We start from the raw sequence: 23,550 nt of genomic DNA, 5'->3' as shown, positions 1-23,550 counted from the left end.
TGTGTATGTAGATGTGTGTATATATGCATATGTATATGTATGTATATATGTATGTATGTGTATGTATACATATATATGTGTAAGAGTATTAAGAGGGTATAGATAGGGTAACTGTATATTAATTTATAATCACTTTCTATTTTCTGTTCCTTTTTTTTTTTTGCACTAATTTTTATATATAAAAAAAAAAAATATATATAAATTCAAGGGGGACTCCCCCCCCTCTTCCTTTTTCCCCTCCTCCCCCGCTTTTTTTTTTTTTTTTTTTTTTTTTTTTTTTTCCTCCTCTCTCCTCTTTCTTTTCTCTTCTTCCCTATGATCCCTGATATTTTTTCAGTAATGATAGAAGTATTAAGAACTAGGGACAGCCAAGAAAGAAAATAAACAGAGGATCGGTGGAGAAGTGGGGTGAGGAAAGAAAGGGAAGAGATTATAAGTAGCTTGCATAGACCAAATGGTAGTATATCTGGATCAGTAGTCTTAAATACCCCCTCAATAGGGACCTCACCTTTGGTGAGATAGACTAATAGAGTCAATATATAGGGGTTAAGAGGTGTCATAGGGGGTGGGAATTGAAGTGGGGAAGATAAGTGGATGTGTATATGAGATAGGGATAGGGTGGGTGGGGAACGTAAGTTAAGGAATGAATGAGAGATAGGGGGTTTGTAATATCTAATATCTGTGTCGAAATAGACAGAGGTAATTCTAAGTGAGATTATTGTTTGTTGGAAATTTATTTATTTATTTATTTATTTTATTTTATTTTTTTTTTTTTTTTTTTTTTTTTTTTTTTTTATGGGTAGTGTCAAGCTTTGTTCTTTTAATGTAAGAGGTATTAATTCCCCTGCTAAAAGAAATCAAATTCTAAATTTCCTACATAAGCAGAAAATAGACATTGTGCTATTTCAGGAAACACATTTCCGCTCAGATCATATACCTAAAATCAACAATAGAAATTATAGTACATGGTTACATGACACATTTCCATATTCCAAATCAAAAGGGGTATCAATTGCGTTCCATAGGGACTTGCCGGTCCAAATACTACAAAAATACGAAGGCAAAGACGGGAGATCTTTAATAATAAAGTTTATGTTATATGGAAAGAAATTCACTATAGTTAATTTGTATCTTCCTAATTATGGACAAATAGAGAATGGTACGAAAGCCCTATCGGACGCAATGAAGAAGGCGGAAGGAGTGGTAATAGTGGGTGGTGATATAAATTTTGTAATGGATGTAAAGAAAGACACTACAAATACTCAATTACAAAAAAAAAAAAATAACAATAACAATAGAATAAAGGAATTTAAGAATACATTGAAAAAATATCAATTAATAGATATATGGAGGGCTCAACATCAAAACGAAAAAAACTACACATACTATTCAAATATACATAACTCATATCATAGATTGGATTATTTCTTTATAAATAAAGAGGGTTTAATGATGAAACCAGTAACAGAAATAGGAGGATTCCTTTGGTCAGACCATGCCCCAATATATATGGAAATTTCAGTGATTGAAACGAAGAAAAGGAATGGGACATGGAGATTGAATGATAATTTAATTAAAGATAGAAAATGTGAGGCAGAAATACTACAAGTTATAAAAGAATTTTTGATAATTCATGAAAGGGATGAAACCTCACCTCCAACGCAATGGGAAACATTAAAATGTGTTATGAGGGGAATATTCATCAAGCACGGAGCAAGAATAAAAAAAGAAAAAACACAAAAAATATGTCAATTGGAAAGTGAGATCAAAGAATTAGAAGAACTGCATAAAGTAAGTAGGAAACCGTGTGATGGAGCTAGACTAAAGGAAAAACAATTGGAATTACAATCAGTGCTTGATGAAGATTCCCTTCGAATAAGAGATAAGGATAGAACGCAGTGGTACAAATTTGGTAATAAACCTGGGAAAATATTAGCCAGAACACTAAAAAAGCAACAACCCCCAAGTTATATAGAGAAAATTGTAAAACCAAATGGGGAACTTACATATGACCCAGAGGAAATATCTGAAACCTTCCATACATATTATTCTAAATTATACAATATAAAAGATGGTCAGGAACATCAGGAAGGAGAAGATAAAAGGGAGAATATACAAAAATATGTAAAGGAAATGGCTATATTTAACTGTTTAAAAGAAAAGATGGAGGGGTTGGAGGGAGAAATTACAACAGAGGAAATTGAACAGACTATTAAAGAACTTGTTCTGGGAAAAAGTCCAGGCCCAGATGGGTATACAGCTAGATTCTATAAGTCATTCAAGGATCAAATAATACCCATACTTAAGGAAACATTTAACTCTATATCTTTAGATCAGCCATTTGCGATACAAGGTACAGAAGCTCATATAGTGTTAATATTAAAACCGGAAAAAGATCAATCACTATGTAAAAATTATAGACCTATATCGTTGACTAACTTAGATATAAGAATATTCTCAAAAATATTATCCAAAAGAATAACGACCATTATCTCAAATAATATAAGCTTGGAACAAACGGGGTTTATGGAAGGGAGGGAGACAAGAGATAACATCATTAAAACATGCACGCTTATTGAATACACTCAGAGAACTGCCATCCCTACCTGCCTACTGGCTATAGACGCTGAAAAAGCATTCGATAGGGTGGGATGGCAGTTCTTAGAGGAAGTATTGAAGCAAACAGCGATGGGACCCAAGATGTTAGGAAGGATCATGGCCCTATATAAGAACTCAAGGGCTAAAGTGAGAGCAAATGGGATATTATCAAAGTATATAAATATATCAAATGGAACCCGACAAGGGTGTCCTTTATCACCACTTTTATATATTATGATGATGGAACATCTTATGGAGGCTATAAGAATAAACAAAGATATTACGGGGATAAAGGTTAAAGGCAAAGAATATAAGATGGCTGCTTATGCAGATGATCTTCTATTATATATAACCAACCCTATAATTACTATACCAAATTTAATAAAAGAACTTGAGAGATTTGGTGAAATTAGTAATTTCAAAGTAAATTATGACAAATCTGAATTAATGAATATTACATTAGAAGAGAAAGATCAAACTATTGTACAAAAGAATTTTCCGTTTAAATGGAAGCAAGATGCGATAAAATACTTGGGAGTATATATTCCAAGAGATTTAAAACTTTTGCAAGATGTGAATTACAACTTGGCAGTTCAGAAGGTAAAGAAACTTCTAGGCAAATATGATAAAATAACCCATTCATGGTTTGGGAGAATAAACATTGTAAAGATGGAGATTTTGCCAATAATGCTGTATATCTTTCAAACGGTACCCATTATACCATCAAAAAAAATTATGAAAGATCTGAAAGAAATGGTAGAAGGCTTTGTATGGGCACATAAGACCCCTAGAGTAGGTAGGGAGGTATTAATTAGAACGAAAAATAATGGTGGATTAGCATTGCCTGACTTTTTAAAATATTCACAAGCTGCCTCTTTAATGAGAATAATCGATTGGCAGCATAATGAAAAAGACAAGCAATGGATAAAATTGGAGGAAGACATATTAGGGGCTAAAATAAAACACCAGCCATGGATAAAACCTAAGTCAAGACCAGAGAGGAAGGAAATGCCTATCTTTGTAAAAACAACTTTAAAAATCTGGGACGATATGATAAAGAAAAAACAACTATCATCTTTAATAGGCCCTATGACCCCTTTATTTGGTAATCCCGAATTTAGGCCAGCTATAAAGGACAATACATTTTTGAAATGGAATATAGAGGAACATGAGCGGATAATACAAATCCTAAATGATGGAAATATTCCAACGTTTCAGGAATTGGGGCAAGAGTATAAAAACAAATGGTTTCAGTACTTACAGCTGAGGGCATTTATTGACCCAATAAAGATAATGATTAATAGACCACCAACCATATTTGAACAAATAGCAATGAATAAGGATAAAGCAAATAAGAAATTAGCTAAGATATATAACCTATTACTTCCTGGTGGGGATATTAAAAAAATAGCAGGAATTAAAAAATGGGAGGAAGAAATAGGGCAGGAGTTGACAGAGAAAGAGTGGGGAGAGGTATTTGAAGGAATATATAAAACATCCTTAGCTATTAAATATCAAGAAAAAAATTATAAAATTCTATTAAGATGGTATAGAAGCTCAGTGATTATGAACAAAATAAATAAACGGAACTCTGAATTATGTTGGAGATGTAAGAATGAGAAGGGTACTCTAGAACATATCTGGTACAGTTGCTGGAAGATAAAAATATTTTGGGTTAAGATAATAAAAATATATCAGGAACTGACGGATATAAGAATAAATCTTGATATAAAGACAATATTATTCTCCCATACATCTGGAAAACTAAAACGAAAAGAGATGGAATTTTTGTATCAAATAACTACAATAGCTAAAACCGTAATAGCACAGAAATGGAAAAAGGAAGTAGCCCCAACAATAGTAGAGTGGAATTATGAGATGAGCGAGGTGTGTTTCATGGAGAAACAGATTAGACAAGAGGGATATGTAGAAAAACCGATGTCGGACTATTGGAAGAAATGGGAGGAATTGAGTACCTCAGGAAAATTGTGGGAATTTATGTAAGGGAGGGGGATTGAATGGATTAGTACTGACAATTATATTTTTTTTTTTTTTTTTTTTTTTTTTTGTTTTTTTCTTTTTTCTTTTTTTTCTTTTTTTTTTTTTTTTTTGTATGGGGAATGTTTTATAATGATGTGAAAATTGAATGGAAAATTTTTGAATGTATGTTTTATAAAAATAAATAAAGAGAAATTTGAAACAAAAGAAAGCTCTATTTGTGGGGAAAAAAAAGAAGAAGATGTAAATTTTGTTTGGGTGCCACACCGCACAATTGGCAGTTAAAGCGACCCACTGCCGAATCGCAAAAAGTGCTCTGGTCAGGAAGGGGGTAAAATCTTCCGGGGCTGAGGAGGTTAATAAACATTTCTGTGTTTGACCTCCCTTTACTTGGCGGATTAACGGCCGCTGACCAAAAATGAATAGGCATTTCAATAGCTCGTTCAGTTATGATGCAGGATATTAGAAGCCTTTGTATTGAAACACAGACATTGGGATCTTCAACGTTTACCACAAATCTGCAACCACTAAATATCAGACGTAGATTACCTCTCCATAAAAAGTGGAAACTGTTCCCTGAATACTTCATGTGTTGCCTGTACATCCTGGGCACAATAATTCATGAGAGTCTACATTGCCGAGAAGAAAAGCACAGACTTTACATTACACCAAAAACATAATATATACTGCTGTTCTGTATCTATATCTTGTGATTCTCTTTTAATAAACTTTGAATGGATAAAATAAATGGGAAAAAAAAAAATACACCTAAGGACTTTTCAAACAAATATAGCTGCAAAGACTAAGAATATACAGTAGACATACATAAAAATAAAGAATATGGATACTTTAACAGTAAGCAAGGTATATATCACTAGTAACGTTTAGCACTCCACCTACAGTACCTGTTGATAGTTTATGAGATATGGAACACACAATCTAGGCCTACAAATCGGGGCAATTTACTAAAACTGTGCAGAATCTGTTAGCCAATCAGCTTCTGACTTCTGACTCAGCTTGTTTAAGTAAGCTTTGAAAAAAAATAAAAATTCTGGAAGCTGATTGGTTTCTATGCAGATCATCACCAGATTTTGCACTCTCCAGTTTTAGTAAATCAACCCCAATTATCACTGCCAATCTGATTCCAATGGTCTTTTATTACCTCCATTAATGCTAAATAACCATCAAACAGGATAGGCCCCATGAAATGTAACTTTGATCAAAGTTTTCTCACCTGGAACTCTGCTCGGATATCTGCCATGCTTCCATTTACAAACAGCTGCCGGCTTTCCTTGTCCAGAGGTGGCCCTCCAACATACAGAGCATGGACATCAGCCAGGTTGTTAATGCTGCTTATATTTACCCAGTCCCATGAATTGATCTGCAAAGAGACATGCAATAATACAAAAGAACAAGTGCCACTATATTTATATGCTTGGGGAATAGAAGAGTTCACTGTAAAGTGGTGAAAACTTTTCATTTTGTTTCCTATCAAAAAAAAAAAAAAGTTATACTTACCTGCTCTGTGCAATAGTATTGCACAGAGCAGTCTCTTACCTCCTCTTCTGGGTTCCCCCTCTGGCACGCTCTGCTCCTCCTCTTCTGTGAGTGCTCCTATAGCAAGCCAGCTGCTATGGGGGCACTCTTGTGGGCGCACTCCCAAGCCAGGCTGTGTGCATCCGTAGACATACACAGCGCAGCTCCACCCACGTCCCCTCCCCCAGCTCCCTCCACACAGGATTTGACTGACAGTAGCAGGAACCAATGGCTCCCACTGCTGCCTCTGTGTCCTGGGAGAAGAGGAAAAAGGGAGAGCACCGCTGCAGGTGGGCATAGCGCTGGATCAAGAAAGGTGTTTATTGAGGTGAGGGGCGAGACAACTACTGACACCTTTTTTACCTTAATTTTAAGCAGGGAATATATTACCATCAAAAACACGCTGCTGTTAATAGCCCAAAGCAATGGAAACTGCAGCATGGATTCCTGTGCTGGGAACCTCATAGCTCTCTGCGGTTTCCCTGAGGCTGCGATTCTGGAAAGAGTGCAAGGACCTTTTTCCCCGATTTTTCCATAAGTACAGCAGCCTATTCAAAGTGCATCTGGAAAGTATTCACAGCGCTTCACTTTCCCACATTTTGTTATGTTACAGCCTTATTCCAAAATGGATTAAATTTGTTATTTTCCTCAAAATTCTACAAACAATTCCTCATAATGACAACGTGAAAGAAGTTTGTTTGAAATCTTTGTAAATTCATTAAAAAGAAAAAAAAATCTCATGTACATTACTATGAACAGCCTTTGCCATGACACTCAAAATTGAGCTCAGGTGAATCCTGTTTCCATTGATCACCCTTGAGATGTTTCTACAACTTGATTGGCGCCCACCTGTGGTAAATTCAGTTGATTGGACATGATTTGGAAAGGCACACACCTGTCTATATAAGGTCCCACAGTTAACAGTGCATGTCAGAGCACAAACCAAGCCACGAAGTCCAAGGAATTGTCTGTAGACCTCCGTGATAGGATTGTATTGAGGCACAGATCTGGGGAAGGGTACAGAAACATTTCTGCAGCATTGAAGGTCCCAATGAGCAGACTGGCCTCCATCATCTGTAAATGGAAGAAGTTTGGAACCACCAGAACTCTTCCTAGAGCCGACCACCTGGCTAAACTGAACGATTGGGGGAGAAGGGCCTTAGTCAGGGAGGTGACCAAGAACTCCATGGTCAGTCTGACAGAGCTTCAGCGTTTCCCTGTGGAGAGAGGAGAACCTTTCAGAAGAACAACCATCTCGGCAGCACTCCACCAATCAGGCCTGTATGGTAGAGTGGCCAGACGGAAGCCACTCCTCAGTAAAAGGCACATGACAACCCGCCTGATGTTTGCCAAAAAGCACTTGAAGGACTTTCAAACCATGAGAAACAAATATTCTCTGGTCTGATGAAACAAAGATTGCACTGTATGGCCTGAATGGCAAGTGTCATGTCTGGAGGAAACTAAGGACCAATCATCACATGGCCAATACCATCCCTACAGTGAAGCATGGTGGTGGCTGCATCATGCTGTGGGGATGTTTTTCAGCGGCAGGAACTGGGATACTAGTCAGGATTGAGGGAAAGATAAATGCAGCAATGTACAGAGACATCCTTGATGAAAACCTGTTCCAGAGCGTTCTGGACCTCAGACTGGGTCGAAGGTTCATCTTTCAACAGGACAACGACCCTAAGCACACAGCCAAGATAATAAAGGAGTGGGTATGGGACAACTCTGTGAACGTCCTTGAGTGGCCCAACCAGAGCCCAGACTTGAACCCGATTGAACATCTCTGGAGATATCTGAAAATGGCTGTGCACCGACGCTCCCCATCCAACCTGATAGAGCTTGAGAGATCCTGCAAAGAAGAATGGAAGAAACTGCCCAAAAATAGGTGTGCCAAGCTTGTAGCACCAAACTCTAAAAAGACTTGAGGCTCTAATTGGTGCCAAAGGTGCTTCAACAAAGTATTGAGCAAAGCCTGTGAATACTTATGTACATGGGATTTTTTGCATTTGCATTTTTTTTATTTTTAAGAAATTTGCAAAGATTTCAAAAACAAACTTCTTTCACGTTGCCTTTATGGGGTATTGTTTGTAGAATTTTGAGGAAAATAATGAACTGAATCCATTTTTGAATGGGGCTGTAACATAACAAAATGTGGAAAAAGGGAAGCACCGTGAACACTTTCCAGATGCACTGTAAATGGGCTGATGTGCCCATGCAAACACAGTCATTGAGAAACTGGCAACAGGCTTACTGATTGGCCGTATTGCAAAAAATGGCCTGGTCATGAAGGGGGAGGCTAAATCTTCTGGAGGTCAAGTGGTTAAAGAGGAAGTAAACCCTGATGAGTTTACTTCCTCTTTTTTTCCCTGCAAAGGTAAAGCATAATGGACTACCATGCATCGCATAGTAGCCCATTATGTGTCACTTACCTGACACGGGAGCCAGCGAAGTCGTGCTGTCCCCTGTAGTCCGCCGCATCCATCTTGCTGGTGGCGTCTCGCAGCTCCGCCGCTATCATTCGGCGATGACGTCACTCCCGCGCATGCGCACGGGAGTCGACAAATGCGGCAGCTCCATTTTTGGAACTGCCGCGTTCAGTGCGCCTGCGCGCCGCTGTCTACGGCGCATGCGCCGTAGACAGCGGTGCCCGTTTTCGGGCAAATATCTCCTAAACCATATAGGTTTAGGAGATATTGCTTGGACCTACAGGTAAGCCTTAATCTAGGCTTACCTGTAGGTCAAAGTGGTTTGTAAGGGTTTACAACCACTTTAAGAAGAGCAACTCAAAAAGGAAATTATAAATATTAAAAAAAAAACTGTTGTACAATGTGTATTTTTATGCATGAACAAGTAGTGTAGGCAGAGTCTAGGACAGGGATATGCAATTAGCGGACCTCCAGCTGTTGCAGAACTACAAGTCCCATGAGGCATAGCAAGACTCTGACAGCCACAAGCATGACAGGAAGAAAGAGGAAAGGAGGGGGGGAGGAGGGAGGACTAGGGTCATTTACTGCTGTGTATACGCCCACATGTATGACTATAGCAGTGATGGCGAACCTTGGCACCCCAGATGTTTTGGAACTACATTTCCCATGATGCTCCACTACACTGAAGAGTGCATGAGCATCAATGTAGTTCTGGGGTGCCAAGGTTCGCCATCACTGCTCTATAGTCACGTCGGCTGCATAGATAAGAAAAAGGAGGAAAATTAAGAGCCTAGAATCAAACTGAAATTGAGAATGCTCTGTAGAGGACACAAGCTGGTTTATAAAATCTCAACAGTGGGGACACAGAGAAGATGGGACGGACAGCTGAAGGCAGATTTAACCAAGTATATTCTACTCTACACAAAACAAATGCTTTAGTGAGTATGCGCACACTGTTATATAGCATGTAATGAGAGTTTTTCATATTCTGGGTTTAATGACACTTTAAGTGTTTAACAGACTTACAGCTGGGCCATCATACTTGTGTCGAATTTTCATGATGTGCTGCTTGACCTCCTGCAATCCCTTTTTCTTCCCGTATTTACTGGCCATCCATAAAGTGCGCTGAAATCCTGTTAGGCCTGAGATAGCCATGTGCACACTCATTGTGTCCATAAAGCGCATCTTAGAGCCCTAAGAAAAAATAATTGTTTTAGTCATAAATTCATGGTATTCACCTTAAAGGGGCTGTATGGGTGCTTTTTTTTTTTTATAACAAGAATGTCATATTTACCTCCACTGTGCAGTTCGTTTTGCACAGAGTGGCCCCGATCCTCCTGTTCTGGGGTCCCTTGGTGGCTATCTCGGCACCTCCCCTCTGGAAAGCTCTGTCCCGAGGGGGTTAGCTTGCGGGCGCGCTCCCTGTCACCACGCTTTGCATTCATAGACACAGAGTGTATGACTCGGTCCTCCCCCCATGACGGCCGCGTCATTGAATGTGATTCACAGCAGCCGAGCCAATGGCTCCCAATGGGGAGGCATCATTTCCAGGCGTTTTTTCACCTTAATGCATAGGATGCATTAAGGTGAAAAAACACAAACCTTTACAACCCCTTAGACCCCTTTCACACTGGGGTGTTTTTCAGGCCCTTTAGCGTTAAAAAAAGCGCATGTAAAACGCCTCAAAGAAGCCTCAACTGCAATCCCAATGTGAAAGCCCGAGTCCTTTCACACTGAGACCCCTTTCACACTATGGCGATTTTCAGGCGCTTTAGCGTTAAAATAAGCGCCTGTAAAGAGCCTGAAAGAAGCCTCAACTGCAATCCCAATGTGAAAGCCCGAGTGCTTTCACACTGAGGCGCTGCGCTGGCAGGGCTTCAAAAAAAAAAAAAAAAAAATTCTGCAAGCAGCTTCTTTGCAGCGTTGAATAGACCGCTCCTAAAGCGCCCTTCCCATTGAAATCAATGGGAAGCGCCTGCAAAACGCCTGCAAAGCGCTTTTGACAGCAGCGCTTTGTGGGCGCTTTTAAACCCTTTATTTGGCCACTAGCAGGGGTTAAAAGCGCCCCAATAGCGCTCGAAAAACGCTGGTAGACCCCTTTCACACTGGGGTGGTTTTTAGGCATTTTTGAGGGGCTTTATCGTTAAAAAAGCACCATGTAAAGCGCTTGAAAGAAGCCTCATCTGCAATCCCAATGTGAAAGCCCAAGTGCTTTAAGAGCCCTTTTTTAAATCAATGGGAAGCGCCTGCAAAACGCCTGAAAAGCACCTGCAAAGCGCTTTTGCCAGCAGTTCTTTGTGGGTGCTTTTAACCTTTTATATGGCCACTAGCAGGGGTTAAAAGCACCCCACTAGCGCTTGAAAAATGCTGGTAAAGTGCCGCTAGTTTAAGCGGCGCTTTACGAGTGTTTTTTAGGGCGCTGGAAGTGTAAAAGGGCTCTTAAAGCACTTGGACTTTCACATTGGGATTGCAGATGAGGCTTCATTCAAGCGCTTTACAGGTGCTTTTTTTAACGCTAAAGTGCCTGAAAAACGCCTAAAAAACGCCCCAGTGTGAAAGGGGTCTACCAGTGTTTTTCAAGCGCTATTGGGGCACTTTTAACCCCTGCTAGTGGCCAAATAAAGGGTTAAAAGCGATTGCAGTTGAGGCTTCTTTCAGCCACTTTACAGGCGATTATTTTAACGCTAAAGCGCCTGAAAAATGCCATAGTGTGAAAGGGGTCTCAGTGTGAAAGCACTCGGGCTTTCACATTGGGTTTGCAGATGAGGCTTCTTTCAGGCGTTTTACATCGCTTTTTTTAATGCTAAAGCACCTGAAAAACGCCCCAGTGTGAAAGGGGTCTTAATATTTTTTTTTATTGCAACATATATTACATCTCTGGCAAATGTGACTTGTTGATAGACAACAATCATCTGACCACAGCAAATAATAAACCTTGGAACAAGTAGAGTGGAAAGTACTAGAGCCTATTTTTTTGGGGGGGGGGTTTATAGTGTTTTTGAGCTTTGCCAATTTTTTATTAGCCAGTAGAGAAAACGATTATCCGTTGCATGATTTTTTGCTAGGCATTTCAGCTTTTTTAGCTTTTATTATCAATATTTTTTCATTAGGTTAAGGGGTTAGAGTTAAGATGAAGTTAGGGTTAGGAGTTGGGGTTAGGGTTATTTATTGTTAGGGTGTTACTACTACTACTACTACTACTACTACTACTACTACTACTACTACTACTACTAATAATAATAATAATAAAAATGTTAAATAAATACACAAATAAATAAAAATAAATAAATATAATATAATAATTCACACATACCTAGGTGGATGCAGCATCAGACCGATGCTGCATCTGTTCCCCTGCCGCCACTGAACACCACCGATGATGACCGCACATTGGAGTGCTGAGCTGTGGAGGGGCGAGGAGCGGCTGTCTCAGCGGCTCACTGAGACGGCCTTCAGTCCAGGCATCTGGCAGATCCAGACTTCCAGAGTCGGGATGACGCAGTGCCTGGACCGATTCCTGTGAGGTCAGCAGAGAGCGGACTTCAGACCATTCTCCTCTGAAGACGGGTCACAGAAGTGCAAAACAAATTGCACTCTTGTGACCCATAGGAGAAGCCCAGCCTAACGAGCTCAGGCTGGAATTCTCCTTTAAGCTTCAAGCTACAAAACACTGGAGGAGTGAATGGGATATCACAAATATTACACATCTTCCATAAACCACTTTGCATAGTCAGCTATCAAAAATGACACCACAGGTATACAATTCCAAGGATAAATTGTCCTGCAGTCATCAGGAATAGTTCTGTTCTGATTGTACATACAATAGCTGTGTTATTCGTGTATGCATGGCATCAGTGTATACATAACATATAACAGTTGCAATGCAATAAACAGTAAAACAAGCTTTACAATGAAAGACTAAAACTTGGATGCATTGTATTTTTTTCTTGTACCAACAATAAACCAGGTCACATTATCCCAGTCTATTACAATCACTATGCTGCAGTTCAACATTTAAGTGAAAGTACATGTAAAGAATTACCAGGCCTATCAGTAGCCCATATCTGCTCAACCTTCCCCCATGGTAGTCCAGGAGCGGCAAGGAGCCCTGAAGAAGAGGGAGTCTATTCTCTTGAAAACGCATTGGCTTTGATGTACATGTTGATAATTTTTAATAAAAGGTCAATGAATCATATTATAGAAGTCACATTTCTCTGGACACCGGGCACTCCTTTCTTTTTATCTAAGTCTATGAACTATAACAGCCCACTGAATAGCGTTTCTTTGTTTTCTAGTACTACAATATACACTCACCGGCCACATTATTAGATACACCTTGCTAGTACCGGTTGGACCCCTTTTGCCTTCAGGACTTCCTTAATTCTTCGTAGATTCAACAAGGTGTTGGAAACATTCCTCGGATTTTGGTCCATATGGACATGATAGCATCACACAGTTGCTGCAGATCCAAGAAGCGAATCTTCCATTCCACCACATCCCAAAAATGCTCTATTGGCTTGAGATCTGGTGAGTGTGGAGGCCATTGGAGTACAGTGACCTTATTGTCCAGTATACCACCAGCCTAAACCGTTGATACAAGGCATCTGAATGTCGCAGCTGAAATCGAGACTCAAACCATGCAACGTTTTTCCAATCTTCTATTGTAGGTGAGCCTGTGCAAACTGTAGCCTCAGTTTCCTGTTCTTAGCCGACAGGAGTGATATCCGGTGTGGTCTTTGGCCTCTGTAGCCCATCTGCTTCACGTTTCAATGTGTTGTGCATTCAGAGATGGTATTTTACATACTTTAGTTGTAACGAGTGGTTAGTTGAATTACTGTTGCCTTTCTATCATCTCGATCCAATCTGCCCATTCTCCTCTGACCTTTGATATCAACGAGGCATTTTCCTCCACACAACTGCCACTTACTGGATATTTTCTCTTTTTCTTCAGACCATTCTCTATAAACCCGTGAGATGGTTGTGTGTGAAAATCCCAGATCACCAGTTTTTGAAATACCCAGACCAGCCCGCCTGGCACCAACAACCATGCCACATTCAAAGTCACTTAAATTCCCTTTCTTCCCCATTCTGATGCTCTGTGTGAACTTCAGCAAGTCGCTTTCACCACGTCTAGATGCCTAAATGCTTTGCGTTGCTGCCATTTGATTGGCTGATTAGCAATTTGTGTTGTTATCAAGCAACTGAACAGGTGTACTTAATAAAGTGGGCGATGATTGTACATATTATTTTCTATATGCAAACACAAAACTATATACATTACACACCTTTATAAAGTACTGCTCCTTAATGTACGCTCTGTCAAAGCTGACATTGTGGCCCACCACTAATCTCTCAGACCAGTTGTGCTTGTTCATAATGTTTGACTTTGGCGATGTCTCAAGTGGGATGAGATCAGACAATGATATCTCATTGGACCATGTGTATCGTTCTTCTATTAATCTCCGACTACACCAAGAGTACCTAAAGAAAAAAAAAGTTCAGTTACAGTTATTTGCTAAATCTAGATTGGGGTACAAACCTTGCCTTACCAGCACTGGGGGGAGACCGCCACAGCTAGAGTTGGGCATTGTCCTTCAGACATGCAGACCTCCACATCAAACACCAGAGCCTTCTCATCTGGGAAGTCAACCTGCTCTCTTCCTCCTCCTTTGGTATACTTAGTCCATCCGGTCTGCCAGGCCCATTCTTGGGGTAGGTCTGGTAACTGACATTGTAATAGGTCATTAGCTGCTTCCAAGTATGGAAAATTCTGTTTCTGTGCCAGAATTCGGAAATGTTCATCAATGTTACCGCCGTACATCCTGGGCAGCTCTAATTCCACATCCTGGAGAGTAGAGGTCTCTTGATCCCATAGGCCATGGTTCTGTAGATGGTCTATGCTCTTCTGAATGCTTTCTTTAGAGTATTGTTCTTGTTTACCTCTAAATATTTGTTCATGGAGTCCTTTGGAGAGCATCTGTATATTAAGAGGATTCATGCGCTTCTGCTGAGCTTCCTGTGCACCATCTTCACTCGGTAAATGTGAAGCCATTGTACACATGCAGCATTTCAAATTCTTTATCTTCCAGTAGCTTATCAGATACCTGTTTTTCCTTAGCAATCTGTCCATATTGCCTGCTTTATGGTTTATTTAGATAACAGAATTCATAGAACCCTGGGAAATAAAAAAATAAAAATAAATCAGAAGCACCTTCAAAAGAATACCCGTCTTTCATATAAAGCAGGGATATGCAATTAGCGGACCTCCAGATGTTGCTAAACTACAAGTCACATCATGCCTCTGCCTCTGCGTGTCATGCGTGTGGCTCTAAGCCCTTGTACACACAGTCTGAGATTCCGACAACCAAAATCCATCGGATTTTGTATACACACGGTCGGACAAAGTTGTCGGAAAATCCGACGTGATGACGTTATTTCGTTACGACGGGACTACGTTCAGGCTAGTAGCCAATAGCTTTGGTGTAGGAATTTGATCTGAGCATGCGTGGCACTTTGTCCGATCGGAATTCTCTACACATGATCGGAGTATGTCCGATCGGAGCATTTTGTTGGAAAATATTTCCGGCAAGTTGGAAAAGTTGGTCTGACGGATATTCCGACAGAAACAGTCCGATGCAGACCACACACAGTCGGAATATCCGACAAAACGCTCCGATCGGACACATTCCGACGGAATCTCCCACCGTGTGTACAAGGGCTAAGAGTCTTGCTATGCCTCATGGAAATTGTAGTTCTGCAACAGCTGGAGGTCCGCTAATTGCATATCCCTGATATAAAGTATTGTTATCCCCCCTGGACACAAGTAACCCATGTTCCTCTGGACCAGATGCATACTTGCCAAGAAGGAACCGAAAACTGACTTTTCAGGCACCAACACCCAAATTAATAAAATGCGTACATACTTTATTTAAGAATTCATAATAAAAAAACATCATGTCAAATCTTACAAACATTAATGTTTATCACATATTAAATCAGTTTCACCCATAAGGTTTGCTAGATTCCCCGACATGGGCTATTGTAACGCATGACAATCATGAATACTCAATATGGTAGCGTACAGTCGGGGGTTATTGCCACCTAGGATGATACAATCCTGCTCAACTAGTTTTGCGCTGAAAAAGCGATTCCGCTGGAGCGTTTAACCACTTCAGCCCCAGAAGGTTTTACCCCCTTAATGACCAGGCCATTTTTTGCGATACGGCACTGTGTTGCTTTAACTGACAATTGTGCAGTCATGTAATACAGCACCCAAACAAAAATGTCATTTTTTTCAGCCACAAATATTTATAGAGCTTTCTTTTGGTGGTATTTGGTCACCTCTGCGTTTTTTATTTTTTGTGCTATAAACAAAAAAAGGCCGTCAATTTTGAAAAAAAACAAAAAATAAAAAAACTATATTTTTTACTTTCTGCTATAATACATATCCAAAAAAAAAAAAACTAAATTCTTCATCAATTTAGGCCAATATGTATTCTTCTATATATTTTTGGAGAAAAAAAACAATACCAATAAGCATATATTAAATACTATGAGTGTCCCCGCGCTGTGGTGTGCTCAAATTAATTTAAGTTAAATTACGTTTTGACTGCTGCAAGAAAAAGGTGTGTACTCCTTTAATATTTAGTATGGGAAGTTCCTGTGTGGTCTATGATCAGTAAAATATATAGAATCATTAAAAAAAATTGTCTACAATATAATCAACAATATCTGCTATAACAAATGACAACGCATAACAAAAAGAGTTTATATAGTGCTGCGATTCTTCAATATCGCGATGATTCCTTTACCCACTTAGGCCCCTTTCACATGGAGCGGATCCGCTCGGCGGAGTCCGCCAGCTCAGCGGGAGATTGCTCAGTTATCTCCGCTGAGCCGGCGGATGACAGGTCCGTCTCTGCTCACCGAGTGGGGAGGAACCTGTCAGAACCCCACTAATCTCTATGGGGAGATCGGACAAAAACTGACAGCATGTCCGTTTTCATCAGATCTCATGCGATCCGCCCACACAGATGGCAGATGTATCTCCATTCGTCTGTCTGGAGCGGATCGGATGGCAGGCGGGTGTGAGCGAACACATCTCCACTGACATCCACCTCCCCATAGGAGTCAATGGATGGCCCACTCGGATCCACCTGAAAAAACGGACAGGCAATCCGAGCGGACCAAACGTGTGGAAGGGTCCTTAAGGCTGCATTCACACTTGAGCGTAGTGTTTTCAAGCGTTTTCTACCACGTTTTGTCGCGAATTTGTGCAGGGCAAAAGGTCAACAATGTTAAAAGAAGAAAAACGCCCAAATCAGCCCGATTCGCGCGACAAAAAAGGGTCCGGAACTTGTTTGAGCTTCAGGCGACTTGGAGTAGAGATGTGAACCATCTCCATTGAGAATAATGGATTTTTTCCCCTCCAGCGTTTTGTAGCTTCAGGCGTCAGCTACAAAACGCTCAGGTGTGAATGGGGTCTAAGACCCCTTTCACACTGGGGTGCTTTGCAGGTGCTACAGTGCAAAAAAAAAAAAACAGTCCTGCTAGCAGCATCTTTGGAGCAGTGTGTATACCACTCTTGCCCATTGAAATGAATGGGGCAGCACAGCTATACCGCCGGCAAAGCATCGCTGCAGCAGCACTTTGCTGTGATTTTAACCCTTTCTTGGCCGCTAGCAGGGGGGTAAAACCGCCCCGCCAGGGACAAAATACCGCCACTAAAACAACGGTAAAGTGGAGCTAAAAAATGTTAGCGCTGTTTTACCGCCGTTGCCCGCACCGCCCCAGTGTGAATATATGTATATATATATATATATATATATATATATATATATATATATATATATATATATATATATATATATATATAAAATATATAATTAACAATAAAAAAATAAAATTTAAAGCACCTCTGTCCCCGTGTACTCACACGCAGAAGCAAACTCACACGTAAGTCATATGAAAACGCGAACATTAGAGCGAGAGCAATAATTCTAGCCCTAGACTTCATCTGTAACTCTAAACACGTAACCAGTAAAACATTGCCTATGGAGATTTTTAAGTACCGAAGTTTGGCGCCACTCTATGAGCGTGTGTAATTTTGAAGCGTGACATGTTGGGTATCTATTTACCTGGTGGAACTTCATCTTTCACATTATGCAAAATTGGGCTAACTTTACTGGGGTTTCCCCCCCCCCCCAAAAAAAGCGGTCGAAAAATTGAAAAGTTGCCATTGTATTTTCTATGGCAGTGGTCATCAACCCTGTCCTCAGGGCCCACTAACTACCCTGTTTCCCCTAAAATAAGACCTAGCGTGATTGTCGGTGTTGGCTGCAATATAAGCCCTACCACCTAAATAAGCCCTAATCTGTTTCCTCAAAAATAAGCCCTACCCTGAAAAGAAGACCTACAAGGACTTTAACTAGGGCTTATTTGGGGGGTAGGGCTTTTATTGCAGCTATCACCGAAAATCACACTAGGTCTTATTTTAGGGAAAACAGGGTAGTAGCCCATTATGCTTTACCTTTGAAGGGAATCAAAGAGGAAGTAAACCCATCAGGGTTTACTTCCTCTTTAACTAGAGGTCGACCGATATATCGGCCGATATTTGCTGTTGTTTAATTAATCGGCATCGGCCGATTGAGCTGATAAAAAGGCCGATTTAGAACAGCGGGACTTGGAAATGACTTCTGTAATAGAAGTCAGTGTAAGTTGCCTGAGTCATCATAGAAATGTCTTTCCTCCACTCTGGGCAGTCTGCCAAGAAAAGAACAGAAAGATACAATGTTTACATTTGAATGAATGAAATCATCTCTGTGTGTAGAAGTTCTCAGTTTAACCATTTAAAGATTAAATCTTTTCTGACACTTGTTGCTTACAAGTAAAAGTCCTGTATTTTCTGCCAGAAAATCACTTAGACCCCCCCAAAAAGTATATAGATTTTTTAGCAGAGATCCTAGGGAATAAAATAGCGGTTGTTGCAACATTTTATGTCACACGGCATTTGCGCAGAGGTCTTTCAAATGCATTTTTGGGGGGGGGGGGGGGGGGGAAATACACTAAACGATTTAAAAAAAAAAAAAAAAAAAAACTAAAAACAGTAAAGTTAGTCCATTTTTTTTTTCGTCCAAAAGTTTTGAGTACTTGTTTTTATTTTATAGGCTGCTTGCACACTGGAGCGGCCAGACGTTGATGGTAAAATGTTGCTAGTTTTAGCAGTGCTTTACCATCATTTTAGCGGTGCTATTCGGCTGCTAGTGGGGCGCATATAATCCTAGCTAGCGCCCGAAGAAGAGGTTAAATGCGCCCGTGAAGCACCGCTGCCAAATCGCATTGCATGCGCTTGGGCAGTGGTGCCCATTAATATCAATGGGCAGTAGTGGTGCAGAAGCGGTATACACCACTCCAAACGTGCTGCTTGCATCGCCTCAGTGTGAAAGCACGCTGTCTTTCACACAGACTGCAGGGGAGCCGTTTTGCAGGCACTTTACAGGCGCTATTTTTAGCCCAAAAGCGCCTAAAAAAAACACCCCAGTGGGAAAGGTGTCTGTTAGGTTTTATGAGATGAAGGGGGATAAAAAAATAAATAAAAATAAAAATCGGCCTAACATATCGGCATCATATATCGGCCATCGGCCGTCATGATTTCTAAATATCGGCATCGGCCAGAGAAAAACCATATCGGTCGACCTCTATCTTTAACCAGTCTCCTATCTCCTGATAGCAGATTTACTGCTACAGGGGGGGGGGGGGTCGCGCTGCGCAGGATCACGTATATATGTGATCCTGCATTTCTGAGTATGAGAGCCAATCAGCGGATCCGGCGGACTCGCCTAGTGGTCTGCCTACGTAAACAAAAGGTACAGGGATCTAGGTCTTCCCTAGTAAAAAAACACTTGTTAGGCACACATTTAACCCATTGATTGCCCTAGATGTTATCCCCTTCCCAGCCAGTGTCATTAGTACAGTGACAGTACATATTTTTAGCATTGATCACTGTACTAGTGTCACTGGTTTCCACAAAGTGTCAAAAGTGTCACTAATGCCACGTACACAGGAGCGGAATGTCTGACGGAAAAAGTCTGACAGAATCTTTTCATTGGATATTCCTATCGTGTGTATGCCTCATCTGACTTTTTTTTTTTTTTTTTTTCTTTTTCAAAAATTCTGACGGACCTAGAAATAGAACGAACGTTCTAAATATTTCCGACTGAACCGTTTCCTATCGGGAGAACCGCTCGTCTGTATGCTGTTCCGACCGTCCAAAAATGACGCATGCTCTGAAGCAAGTACAAGACGGAAGCTATTGGCTACTGAACTTCCTTTTACTAGTCCCGTCGTACGTATTGTACGTCACCGCGTTCTAGACCTCAGACTTCGGTGTGATCGTGTGTAGGCAAGACAGTTTCAGTGGAACTCTGTCGGAAAAACCTTCAGAGTTTATTACAATGGGAAAACCGGTTGTGTGTATGCGGCATAAGTGTCCGATTTGTCCACCGCAATATCGCAGTCCCGCTACGAGTCGCTGATTGCTGCCATTACTAGTAAAAAGTCCCCGGAATTCATTTTAAAAATCTGGTCACCTTAATATAATACAAAGTAAATAAATGTAATATACATAATAAACTATATTATAAAATAAACAGACAACAAATACATAGGATATAAAATAAATATAATTAAATATCTACTATAATATTGGAGTTTGGTGTAAAGGGGGATTCTATTGGCTCTGTACTGAGTGGGTGAGAAGATTTCATAACACCCCCCCCCCCATTGTTGTAATGTACTCAGATCAGACTTGCAGTGTGATGTGTACACCCTCCCCTCCCCCACACCTGTGTACACTGAACCCCCCCACACGTGTCTGTCTATAACATCACTCACCTCCCCCCACGTGTTTCTCCGCTCAGACTGACCTCCTGCAGTAAGAGAATGCGTCCCCCAATCCACCATCCATTTACTTCTGTTAGCAACTAGTCTGGCCTGTAAGGGGTAAAAGGAAATGGAGCGACGATATGTGCAATGTTGATTAGTAAAGCCTATAGACGGGAATAGTATATGTTGTGTTGAAAGTGCAGAGTTCTGTACTACAGCAGTGGCCGCGTGGCCTAATGGATAAGGCGTCTGACTTCGGATCAGAAGATTGCAGGTTCGAGTCCTGCCGCGGTCGTTTTTTTTTTTTTTTTTTTTAAATAATGCTGGCCATACAATATAAAAATCAGCCCAACTCATTTTCGAAAAACAAACATTCGGCCATGAGAGCAAACGATAGTGCCATTATGTAATGCCTGATAAATCATTCAGTGGACATAAATGAATACATTTTTTGTTAGTTTTTTTTTGTTTTTTTGTTTTTTTACATATGCCTAGTGCAGACAGTTCGGACGGGAAGCAGATTTATGCTGGCCATACACTATACTAAAAGTTGGCTGAACCTATTTTAGAAAAAAACGATCATTCGGCCGTGAGAGTAAACGATAGTGCCATCATGTAATGACCGATAAATCGTTTAGTGGACATAAATTAATCAATTTATTGTTTTTTTTTTTTTTTTTTTTTACATATACCTAGTGCGTATCGTTCGTTCAGCAGAAAATTTCCAAACTTGTCCTCTGTTTTTTCATCTCAAAAACGTCCCAAGGATTTTCCATGCTGTGCCCATTAACTGACCGAAAAACCAACGATCTCTCGAAATGACCGAATTTCAGCCGATTTTTCGTATAGTGTATGGCCAGCATAACCTTTCAATTTATCATTCGTTCAGCAGAAAATTTCCAAATTTGTCCTTTGTTTTTCAGCTCAAAAATGTCTCAACGATTATCAATTTTGTGCCCATTAACTGGCTGAAAAACCAACGGATTGGCCAAATCACTGAATTTTGGTGGATTTTTCGCAATAGTGTATGGCCAGCATTAGATTAGATGAGGACTGTTAAAGGGTTTCTTTTATTACCCTTTTCTATTGACTATAGGTACATTGTAAAGCGCTGCACAAACTGTAGGCTCTATACTGTATGTAGCGGATGACATTTGGGATCAAATGTCATACGCATGTCAATTTAGGTTGTGGCTTTAGAACACTAAAGGTTTTGAGGGTTAATTATTGTAGGTAGGCCTAACACCAGTCTGGCCAGGCTGAGTATGGAAGTTCTGCCTGGTCATGTGAACGGTGAGGTGCACATGACAGGCCAGAACCAGGTCTGGTTGGATGTTTAGGTATCGGCCTTCTCGGAGCCAATCAGTGGGAGTGAGGAGTCTGGGAAGGGGTACGTAAGGGGGTGTGGGTCACGCGTTCAGGTTCCGGAGTTGTTTGTGAGACCCGTGTGGTCTGTTCTGGTTCCAGGACCGGGGTAGCCCCGTGAGGGGTCCCAGTCACGGGATGTTCGACATCCCGCAACATGTTCCTGTCAGTGGCCCCTGATAGACCTGTCTGGTCTGGGGTAGGGATCTGTCTGTTCCCCAGTCTTGGAACTGGCTAGTCCGAGGCTCTTTGAGGGAGGATTCAAAGTGTCCGGGTGTGCTCTTGGCTTGGAGGGACACCGCAGCTCGTGGAAGTGACCGGGGGGGGGAGGACTCTTCGGAGGAGGGCTGGCAAGTGGCATCCTGAGAAGTGCCTGGTTACTGAGTTGGGAAGGACATTGATGAATTCACACTTTTCCAGTACCATTGAGGAGACGGTAAGCATTCCAGGTACAGAGAAAAAAGGTTCCTGTTCACCCTTAGTTGATTGTTCAAGTTTAGAGTCAACGTGCTGACTGCCATGATCTCTGGCTAGAGATCTGTTCAGCCTTGAAGTACCCAGCTGCGAGTGGCTACTCTCTGGGTAGAAATAGAGACTTTGCTAGAACTGAAGTTTAAGGTGCCTGAGTTCTTCACCCGTGCCCTCTGTTCCCTAATAGACTGTGTTATTTGAAAGTTCTACTGCAAAATAAACCTCTTGAAAAAGGACTTCATCTGTGTCCGTGTGCAAGTCATTGGGTATCAACCCTGGGAACCCCTAGAAGTGGAAGAACAGGCCAAGAGAAGGTAACTGGTAAGCCCATTAAGTCAAGGCTGCCCTGCAACGGGTTATGGCCGCTACACTGTATAAATCAATATAAATGATACTCATTGAAAATCAAACCCTCCTTCTTCCCCCTCTCTCTCTCTCTCTCTCTCTCACCCCCTACTCCCCTTCCCACCCTGTACCCTCCTTCCCCCCTCTCTCTTCCTTCCCTACATTTACCCCTTTTTCTTTCTCCCTCTCTCACCCCCCTTCTACCCCCTCTCCCTTACCCCCCTCCCCTCCTTTCTCTCTTTCCTCCCCTTCCAATCCGGATTCTCCTTCCCGCCTCTCTTTTGTTCTCCCCTTCTCTCCGCCTTGTGCCTCCCACTCCCCCTTTCTTTCTCTCTCTGCCGGTGGTCATCTATTGGCCGCACCCGCTGATTGGCTTGTGCTGCAACTAATCACAGCACAGTAGGTTCATTCCTCCTACCTGGAAGAGCAGATTCTGCGCAGCCGGCCTGCACTGTAGCAGTAATGCTACAGCATGCTGTCCGAAACTGGTTGAAATCCTTACCCCAGGACTTTACAACTTTCAATGTTGATGACTCCTACACTCTCATTGCTGCTTTTCTGAACTTTCAGTCTTCACAGGAAAGAGTTAACAGTGGACAGTGCAGTCTCCAGTCATTCTGTTGGTTTGAGTAAGGGAATGGGAGAGGAGCAGAGCAATAAATTCCTATTCTAGGCTTTGGGGCTGTGTGTTTCTATGGACGCACACAGTGTAGAAAGGCACATCTGTAGGCCGTGCATGCAGGGGTGGCTCCATAGGATGCTGCAAGAGAAAGGAGCCACCCTGAAACAGGAAACCTGATGCAGCAGTCATGGCACCTGTGTAAACTGGAACATAGGCAAGCATTAAAAGATAAATAAGCTACATACTCAGGTGAATAAATCAGCTGCTGAAAGTGCTTTAAAAAACTGAGAAAGCAGGGGG

The 23,550-nt window shown here is 41.2% G+C and overlaps 1 protein-coding gene and 1 non-coding gene across 3 annotated transcripts in view; one reads left to right on the top strand and one right to left on the bottom strand.

Annotated features, from left to right (window-relative positions):
* POLG (DNA polymerase gamma, catalytic subunit) overlaps positions 1–20,594 on the bottom strand; it is a 103,403-nt gene extending 82,809 nt beyond the window's left edge. Inside the window, exons 1-6 of one of the 2 annotated variants that reach the window (XM_077471246.1) lie at positions 20,457–20,594; positions 14,114–14,739; positions 13,850–14,045; positions 9,591–9,758; positions 5,831–5,977; positions 5,146–5,225 (exon numbers count right to left, since the gene is read on the bottom strand). In XM_077471246.1, the coding sequence (XP_077327372.1) occupies positions 5,146–5,225; positions 5,831–5,977; positions 9,591–9,758; positions 13,850–14,045; positions 14,114–14,694 (1,172 nt within the window). In that variant the 5' untranslated portion in view covers positions 14,695–14,739; positions 20,457–20,594. The remainder of the gene's footprint in view (positions 1–5,145; positions 5,226–5,830; positions 5,978–9,590; positions 9,759–13,849; positions 14,046–14,113; positions 14,740–20,456) is intronic. The other variant, XM_077471247.1, reaches the window with a different exon arrangement.
* A 75-nt stretch (positions 20,595–20,669) lies between these two features.
* TRNAR-UCG (transfer RNA arginine (anticodon UCG)) lies at positions 20,670–20,742 on the top strand. Its single transcript has one exon. It is a non-coding gene; the product is annotated as a tRNA-Arg (tRNA).
* The last annotated feature ends 2,808 nt before the right edge of the window (positions 20,743–23,550 follow it).

The sequence above is a fragment of the Lithobates pipiens genome, unplaced genomic scaffold (genome assembly GCF_037356315.1).
Source record: "Lithobates pipiens isolate NorthernLeopardFrog02 unplaced genomic scaffold, aLitPip1_a1.2 Scaffold_8, whole genome shotgun sequence".
Classification (NCBI taxonomy): Eukaryota; Metazoa; Chordata; class Amphibia; order Anura; family Ranidae; genus Lithobates; species Lithobates pipiens.
Note: the sequence above shows the minus strand (reverse complement) of the source record. Positions and strands in the feature narration are given on the sequence as shown.